At 50.2% G+C, this 9567-nt stretch overlaps 2 protein-coding genes across 2 annotated transcripts; one reads left to right on the top strand and one right to left on the bottom strand.

The window, feature by feature from the left end:
- Positions 1 to 1921: 1921 nt before the first annotated feature.
- PHYSODRAFT_317514 (hypothetical protein) lies at positions 1922 to 3489 on the bottom strand (the record flags this gene model as incomplete). Its single annotated transcript, XM_009534464.1, has 2 exons — positions 1922 to 2537; positions 2618 to 3489. 2 exons carry the CDS (start codon positions 3487 to 3489, stop codon positions 1922 to 1924), a joined length of 1488 nt encoding a protein of 495 aa, XP_009532759.1.
- Positions 3490 to 5858: 2369 nt separating this feature from the next.
- PHYSODRAFT_336855 (hypothetical protein) lies at positions 5859 to 6334 on the top strand (the record flags this gene model as incomplete). The annotated part of the gene is made up of 3 exons (XM_009534463.1): positions 5859 to 5985; positions 6050 to 6152; positions 6181 to 6334. The coding sequence occupies 3 exons, from the start codon at positions 5859 to 5861 to the stop codon at positions 6332 to 6334; spliced, it is 384 nt and encodes a 127-aa protein (XP_009532758.1).
- Positions 6335 to 9567: the final 3233 nt, after the last annotated feature.

The following is a 9567-nucleotide window of genomic DNA, read 5'->3' as shown; positions in this document are numbered from 1 at the left end:
AGTATTTCCCAGTCTCGAATGCGGCGAAGACCCAAGCTTCCATGTCGTACTCTTCATCTCCCTCGTCGTAGACCACGTCGACTGGAGAGATGACTTCTCCTGGAAGAGAGCTCCAGCGGCTCTGTTGTTCGGCTCCATACGCTCGGGCTTCGTCGTCAGCAAGACAGTTTACGTCGGATCCTGGGATTTCACTCGTACCCCGTGGAATCAGCGGAAGCGGATCTTGGAACGTCGAGTGCAGCGTGGTTGGCAGTTCAGGTCCGAAGACACGAGTGCCAGGAGCAGGCCCAAGACGAAGTGGTGCACCGGAATCCGGGACCCTCGTCTCGCACCACTCTCGCAGCGCCACATGATCACTTTTCCAAGAGCGCTTGCAGCCGCAGGGCTCAGCGCCAACTCCGTCGGCAGACGGGCTGCTTGATCGTCGGAACCACGGTCTAGGGGCCGTCCAGGGCTGGACTGCACAGAACGGGGAACCATCACTTGAGAAGTTCGTCTTGGCGTCGAATGGGTCGATGTCGGGCGCGCTGGTTCGGCCAGCGCCAGTTGTTGTTCGGTCTCCGTCGATATCGCAGGATCTTGTCCGGGCCCCGGCGGCGGGACAGGGAGTTGCAGCGGTCTTGACACTCGTTGAGCACCTTGACCGCGTCCACGACCTCGTCCGCGTCCTCCAGGACTCGAAGCAGGCACAATCGCGTTAGCGTTAGTAGGCATAACTCTCACAATGCACATTCAACTTCCAACCCCTGATCCGGGCACGCGCACCAGCTGTGACGAGGCGATGCGGTGTTTTCTCCCAGAAAACAGTTATAGGCCCTCCTTGACAGACCTCAGGCTTCTAGAGCTTTGGATCCGTCTCGGCTGGCACAGGGTGTGTGTTGTCCAGTACACGCTGTTGGTCAGGCGCACGATGTGTATCCCTTGGGTAGCGATTCTTTTCACCAGGAGGTTAGTATCGACCCCGTGAATCAGACAGCTACGCCGGGCTAACGCTGGAACAATCCAGCCCGAATAGAGTTGTACACGTTATACAATCACACAAATACTTCTTTGCCCTCTCTTCTTTCTCTAGGCCCAAGGCTAAGGCCAAAATACAAGTCAACTGGTCCAAATCCAAGACACTTGATCAATCTTGGGAACACGCACCACCTCTCGGAGAGAGGAAACGATCTACCCTGTCGCCAACTTCTTCAGTTCGACACAGGCCCAATAGACCGCAAATATACAACAAAGACGGTCTGCAATCCGCCAAATATACAGATATGTAATAGATATGATCACGTCCAGGCCGAAGCAGTGGATCACTTACCTAAAGTGCTTTGAATTTTGTCGTGGAGAACGGCCTTCCAGGCTGTGAAAGAAGCACTTGTGCCCTTCGAAGCAAAACGAATTCTGTTTGGTTAAAGGTCACATGCAGACGAAATCTTTCCTAAGCGACCCTTCGGAGACTGCGATCTTTCTGCGGAGTGTTGGTCTGACCTTGAAGGGTCGCCAAACTGGATACCTTCTCGGGTTGTTGGGTACACCTAGGATCTTGGAAGATGCCATAGTGAAACCAAGTGTTCTTGGGTTTGGAGCCTCGGAACGCCTCAAGCCGAGGTCGTTCTTGGAATTTTGTGGGAGGTAAGTCTGGGAACGCGAAGTCTGGGAATCGTTATTCCGGGAAAACAACGTAGAATCTGAGAAGTGCCTCAGCTCCCAGGTTGTAAGCCAGAGTCGAGTTCCGCCGTACTTAGATATACTGGGGAGGATCGCTCGCATTCCGTTGCACTTCATGGAACGGGATCAACTCGCCCACATTGATCTATCTTCCGGGATTCAGCGTCCATTCGCAGACATTACCCTTGTTTTTATAGGAGACTCCAAATCATCCAGTATCACCAAGCTCCATATCATTGGGACTTCCCAGGGTCAGGTGCATTCACCCGAATTTAGGGATCGACACCGCGTCACACTTGATCTGCCGCGGCGCTGGCCCCACGTCCAACGGCACGGACGGGTCGGCCACCGACTTCGCCACGCGAGTCAATTCCTGTTGCACCGCAGCCAACTGGTTGGGCCCGAAGAGCGTCGACGCGCCCTCGTAGTGCTGCTTGTGATACTCCTCCTTGGGGGACAAGTACAGCGCGTAGGCGTTGCTGACTGAAGCGAGCTCGACCTCGGTCACTCCAACCCCCTCCAGCGCCGTCTTGACGGTGTCTCGGATGCATCTGCCTGCCATGGTCGTGACCTCGAAGTTGGTCATGGCGATAGCGAACTGGTCGATCTTGACGACCTGCACCGGCAGAATGTTGGGCACCCAAGGCACGGGCTCCATGAGGCCGACAGCCAACAGCGGCACCTTGATAGCGTTTTGGCAGTCCTCTATCCATTTCGGTGTCTTCTTGATGATGCTGCCGATGGTCTTGAACAGCTCGTTGGTCTTCTGGCTGCCCTCCGTGAACATGTTGTGTGCGCGTTCATCTTCGGTACCAGCGGCGAAAATTTGTCCCAAGACGGCGGGGCAAGTTTTGTCGGCGTAGGGGTTGTCTGGGGTGCTTTCACGCCGTCGAAAGTGACGTTGGAGAAGTCGATGTAGGAGAGTCTGGCGGCGACGGAGCCATTGATGAGCTCTGACTCGTTCTTAATGAGCATAGACAGCGTGTCATACTGCCGCTGAACCATGATCTCCGCAGACACGATTGCGGAATTGCCCTCGCCCTTGAAGGTGCCGTCTCCGTTGTCGATCCGGTTCGGACTCACGTCTCCGGCGTTGGCGATGCCGATACCCACGACGACGTTGTCCAGTTCGTCCTCGAGCAGGAACTCAGCGTATCCCTTGTTATCTCCACTGATCAATAGGTTAGATGCAGTGAGGCTGGTTGGGTGGACGGGGTAGAAGGCCAAGACACCTCGACGTTTACCCTCGCTGCTGGAAAAGTGCAGTGCACGCATGGTCGTGTCGATGTCGCTCGAGTACTTGGCTCGTTCCGACTCCGGATTGGCCATGTATGCATCAGGAGAGCGGTTCTTGCCGCCTTTCGTCACCTCGCCCTTGTTCCAGCGGATCGTGCCGCTCGCCACCGAGTTGTGCGCCTGGTCGATGGCGTCCAAGATGCCGCCCACGATCTTGTCGAAGTTCTCGCTGATGTACCCGAGGATGGACACGTCGTAGAGGAAGTAGCCGGCAGTGCCTCCCGGTCCAGCGTGCGTGTGCGTGGCGTGTAGAACGACGTTCTGCTCGGTGTAGACGCCGCTATACTTGGTGGCGAGTTGAGCGAGAAGTTCTTGGTGCACCAGCTGCATGACAGAGTGCAGGTCGCAGTGAACGAACATGACGCGGCTGCTGGTGACGGGGTCTTCGATGAAGTAGGCTCTGGCGTACAGCCGGTTAAGAATTCCTGCAGTGCTTTCCTTGAGATCCGAGAACCCCATCATGAGGACCTCCGCAGCAGGCCCGGTGATGTCGCTCTTGCCGATGCCAATGTTGGATTCAGCTCGAGCTCCCATAGAGAGCAGAGTCACCCAGGCGAGCATGGGCAACACGACTAGCGAGTTGAACCAGTGCATCTTCACGAGAACTCCAAGCCGCTTGGTGTCTAGTCTACTTGGAAAGGAGAAATGGGAAACTTGTCAGCTCTTTAGAAGAGCGCCGAGCTGTGTGGGCAAGGACATTTGAGACGGTTTAAAACGAAAAGATGCTTACGAACCTAAGTACGAATCGCGATTTAACCGCATCAATCGAAAGAGGCGTGTCTTGTGCTTCGTTTAAGCTATCGAATGCTTTGAAATGTTAAGAACTCCCGGAGTGACATCGGTCTAGAACAATTATCTCCATTTTCGGACCCCCTAAATTCACGATTTTATTTGGGGCGTGTGACCTCAATATTTTTTCAATTTTAACGTATTGTATATTATCGGAAAGCTCGCGCTAAAAGCAAGCGAATCAGAGTGTTTTTACGCTTTTTATGTGTGTTTTCACTTTCGAGATTTTGATCCCCGGTTATTTCCGAAAATGGATTGGTCAACTTCAATCACGATTATCTCGATAACTCCAAATGGCGCCTAAGCATCATTTCGTTTGAAACCGTCTCATTTGGGCAGAATCTACCCTGTTGCAGTGCCGCCACTATCGATGTAACGGTGTCGAGATGGAACTGAGCGTTGTCATCAGTGATGGCAAAGCCGATCACGCAGAGAACTTCCGGCTCTTAATGATGTGCCAATACTTGGTGAATATTAGTCGCTCTCCAAAGAGATAGCATCATCGGCGATGATTCATCGGAATAGGTTCACATGTAAACCAGCTTTTGCTCAAAGAGCGGGACCAGATTTGCAGACAAAACAACGCATAGTAAACAAATATGTTTAACCGTTGGGGAAATTCGTTCGGCCGCTGCCCACCCCGCCCCCAAGCAGCTTCCTCGTCGTTCCATTGCGCGTCTTCAAGCGCTGGAATTTAGCGTACATGTGTTGTTCTTTGCAATGATTTTGCCAACCATTTTAGACGCTAAATATGGCAAAGCCTGCTCCTAAATATGTGTGAAAAAAGATACACGACCTGCTAAAATTATGCATAAATCCACCTCCTCATATATATATCGGCTTGGGAGGGCCGGTCAGCAGCCATGCATTGGCCCAGTACACCACCGTCCATGATCCCCAGCACATCCACCCTCTTATGCATAATTGCCGTGTGTGTAGGTGCTTGTGGATAAAAACCGACAGAATTGCAGCTGCACAGCCACAATTGCACTTTTGAAAGTGCAATTGTGGCGCTTTTAGCGTAATTCTAGGCCTCCACCCGTTTATGCACCTCGATTTATCGTAAATCTAGCAGGTGGTCGCTATAAATACAGCAAATCTCGCCTCGTGTTGCCAAAATCATTGCAAAGCACAATACATGTATTCAGACGAAGCCAAGCAGCCGTCCGAACTTCGGACTCTGATTGGCACATCATACTGTTTGGGGCATAGCCCCCCGTATAATGAAATGTGCATAAAGACTTTTTACCCTTTTTACAGGTACTTTTTACTCCAATTTATGAACCCCTGTATTACAATTGAGAATGGGGTAGGGCAAATGAACTATCATAGCCTGTCCGAGGGCGATTTCGATCGAATTTTACGTCTTTTTAAGAACACACGAACTCATGTTGAACGGCGCCCAAACGCGACCCTTCAAATGTTACCTTGTTCGAAGGTGTAACAAGTTATTAAACTGAGGTCAACTTTTTATCGAGCCGGAGATCGCCCCGTTTGTATCAGCAAACAAACGATTGCGTTAATCGTTGAAGTTCAGGGAAAGAGTTGACGACCGACGATTTATGCACATGGACCGTGGAACCCTTTTCAAGGGGTGGCTGAACTCCGGTTAAATGTGGTAACGGAGGCAACTGACAGTGGAGCCCGCCGTAAAAAAACATATGAGAGGTCAGGCAGCTCCGTAAAAAGTCTCCGCTAACGTACGAAACAATGTACTGAAGAGTAGTTTGGATTAAGTTATTTTTAGATAACCTAATTCAAGGTATCGGTCAGTACACTGATAGATCCTTGGCAAAACTGGCATGGAGCAGTGAAGTCTAAATCCAAAGGCTATAGCTACGGCTAACTATTACGAACCACTCATGCGGAAGCAAGAAGGCAGCACTAAAATTAGTTGGCATATTAGTTGCTGCAATCGTTGACTGAAGAATTCTATAAATCGCTTGCTACACACAGTTCTGCAGCAGCGGAGGCAACCGAGTACGAAGATTGGCATGATACAGAAAGCGGTGACTAGGCCAGACGTGCCATACCATGACGGTGCCGACAGCGGCCGACACCTGCCGGCATTATCGAGCATTGGTTAAAATACTGAATTTCTACGATTGGTCTAAATGGCCATCTTAGCACTTCTCGCATTTTCATTTCTCTGGCATGGTGGCGGCGCCCCTGATCGAGTTCGCACGAAGGACGGCGAGATGACCAAGGGCACGAAGGACAACAGTCCTCCCCCGCTGGCACGTGCACCGCCATCTCACACACGGACGCGCGGTGCTCGTACCCGGCCACGGACGCGTCGGGCCAGTGATCGCACCCGCGCGGATGGCGCGCGTCATGGCGCTTGCCTCCAAGCCGAAGGCCCCGAAGCCTGCGACCACCAAGGGCACGGCGGAAGATAAAGGCGCCAAGTGCGTGGAGGTCAGCGGAGGGCAACAGCGAGGAGTGGGAGGAGGAGGCGAAGGAAGACGAGGAGAGAGGACGCCCGATAAGAAGCCTGCGCCTGGCGGCCACCCACTCGTCACGCTGCAGGCAGCAGCAGCAGCACGCGGAGCTGCAGAGCCAACCCAGAACCACGCCCCCGCAGCAGTAGCCGCCCTCGTCCCAGTACCGCCATTACAACCAGCAGCACCCGCAGCAGCAGCGCGGCGGCTGCGAGTTGTCGATCGCCGGGTGCGGCGGAGGGCACGCTCGCTGATGTCGAGCTTGGGGGGGACTCCTCCCGGAGGGGGTACTGCTGCTACTGGTGGCGCGATTGGTGCCGCCGCCGCTGCATGGTGGGATGGCGCTTTCTACAGGCGCGGCGTTGCTTAGTGCTGTAGTATATTGCACGAATAGTATGTATATAACAGTGAATATTTCTAATTCTTGTACCACTTTAAACTCTCAACTGCTGCGGAGTCACTTACATGTATTGACGGCGGTACCTTAGCGGCAGTGGCCATAGTGTCACCAACAATGCCTCACCCAAAGCAGCTTTCAACATGACACAATGCTGCTTCGGGAATAGCGTTGCCGAGAAACTCGGTTGACTTCGTAGAGCAAGAAAGCGCCACACAAAACGCTTCGAACAGGCAAACAGAAGCAATACAAAGTCAAAGTAAAGTGTCGGCACCGTGCAAAATATGTGTATGATCACCTAATTACTTAACTTCACTATAGGTGGATAACATATCTCGATAGCCCTGCATACATTATACGTCGGCAGGAGTGTCGGCGGCTCATACACCTACCCCTAACGTTGATGATTGGATAAAATACCATCTATCGCCCTTCTCATTCGATAATAATCGGTCATCGCCATTTGATTGGACCATGGTCACCATACAGTGGCTAAGTATAAAATCATATGTGTCGGCACCGTCACGATATTTATCCATATAGTGGAGACAATAGCCAGGATGTATGCTCTGTAGCTGTGAAGAAAGCATGGAGAATTCTCTTTTTACCCTGACAACCTTGATAAATAGACGAAGTATTGTCATTTGCACAGGATGTAAAACGTCGTTGCTCACCAAAATCGCATGTTATTTCCTGAGCAATTTAAAGTAGCAATGTGCAATTCTGACACCAACTTTTGGTCTTGCATGTTCACACGAACGCCAAACGTGTTATTGAAGGCATGCGACGCGACGTCTTTCCCCGACACATACCGGCTCAACCGGGCTTTCCGACTGAGTCGGAAAGCTCAAGGTGACTTGATCTGTACAAAGTTTTTTCGTGCAACGCGCAACTTTGTTTGTTGTACGTATTAATAAATCCTTGTTGTCAACGATAACTGCCAAGTTGATTCACATTTTTTTTACAGTTTCTTGAGTTCATTTTCGAGTCAACGCGACAAACAGCTAGCACATGGTTGATTCTCTTGATTGGCCGCGATCTACCATGCAATACTTGATGACACGATGCGCGCGCGAGCAGCACGGAGCAGGAGCATTACATGTCGGGGTCGTGCGCACAGCGCATAGCCAAGTGATAAAATAATTTGTTTGAAAAGCTTCCGCATCACCATCCGAACAATACCGTACGTATGGCGATGAATGCACTTTGAGCAACTTGGGCTTACGGCGCCGTGCACACGCTGCCAACCAACTTACACCTTTTCCAGAGCAAAAGCAAATCATCTCAATTGCATAAATACAAGTTCAAATTCATAGTCCAAGTGAACAAAATACTCTATTGATATTCGTTTATGTGGGTTAACTTATCTGCGCCAACCCAAACAAGGTGCAAACTATTATAGAGGCTATGTTTTGGTCTGTGAGGACAGTGTAGATTTAAATTGTGCGGCTTTTGATAAAATTTATCGAGACCGCGTCAAACAAAATGATGCTTACGAACCATTTGGAGTTTTCAAAATAATCGTGTTTGAAGTTGACCAACCAGATTTCGTACCTAACGGAACATCAAAATTTAAAGGTGAAAAACAATCATAGAAAGCGGAAAGCACTCTAATTCACTGGCTTTTAGCACGAGCTTTCTGATAATGTACAGCACAAAAAATTGGAGAAAATTGAGGTCACACGCCCCATTTAAAATCCTGGATTTCGGGGGTCCGAAAAAAAAGATATTTTTTCAGACCGGTGCCCCTCCTCGGGTTCTCAACATTTTCAAGTGCCCAATAGCTTAAAAGAACCACAAACCACGGTTGTTTCGATTTATGCGTTTAAATCGCGATTCGTACTTAGGTTCGTAAGTATTTGTTTTGTTTGCCGTCGTCTCAAATATAGAAGTGTGGCCAGCCGAAAATAATATAACATGACAATTGGCCGGTTTTCAACCTTTCAACCCCTGGTGTAGCTCTTTCAATAAATATGCGAAGTTGTGCAAAAATATGGAACTCCAAAGGTGGGCTCCGCAGGGGGCGAGGCCCCCTGCCCAGCGTCGTGGGTAATGAATTCCAGGGCATGAAGCATACGATACACAAAAATATATATTTACTATTGATGACCTCAGAAACACTTAGAAAACCGGTATGAAATCGCATTTTTAAAATGCTGAATGACCCTCCAATCACGCATACCGGTCGAGTCACTCGGGGGTCGACTCCCGAACTAAACACCTAGTTGTGAGTTTGTCCATTGTGAACTACTTGCTGGCTTCCATCATATCCTTGTCTGAGAGCAAGTGCATCTTCTCCGATGCTTGTTTTGCTTAGTATATGGTCATCCAGCCTGTCAACCCCTTAAGATCGATAAAATGACAGCGACGCCACTACATCCTTAAGCACCTAGATCGTTGAGAACCCGAGCAAACTTCTTATATCTGTGTCCAGCCTTCCTCCGCCCGACAGTGCTGCAATTTGGTGGCAGCATGCCACGTTGTATTGATGGTTGTATTGCACTAGATAAGCACGAGAAATAGTTCGCGCTCATACCACGGGTACAGTAACCTCGTCAGGGAATGTTTTGGCACTTGTTTGGGGGAGCCTACAGGAAGCTAGGACGTCCGTGGCTGTAGTAGTTCGCACCTTAATAATTAAAAATAACGCATACCAATTCAGTTACAAAATATACCGATTTGGTATTAAAATGGATTTCAAACAGATTCAGTCATTTCCCAAGAAAAATTACGTGATTTTGTCAATTTAGAGGCGGGCGAAAGGCGTTGCACGTCGTCGACTCCCCAGTGACCGCAACCACTGGACTTGGTTAAATATTGCCCGCACAGTTTAAACGCCTGCAGCGTGTCGTGCGGCGCGCGGCGGCTGCTTGGCGATGGAAATGCTGGGACGGAAATATAGCTGAGCTTAAGTCAGATTTTTCTAAGTCAACTACTTAAAATAGAATCAAGAATTGCCCACTACTGTGTGTGGAATACACACTG

Source organism: Phytophthora sojae (assembly GCF_000149755.1).
Source record: "Phytophthora sojae unplaced genomic scaffold PHYSOscaffold_7, whole genome shotgun sequence".
Taxonomy (NCBI): domain Eukaryota; phylum Oomycota; class Peronosporomycetes; order Peronosporales; family Peronosporaceae; genus Phytophthora; species Phytophthora sojae.
This window is presented reverse-complemented; position numbering and strand designations above follow the sequence as displayed.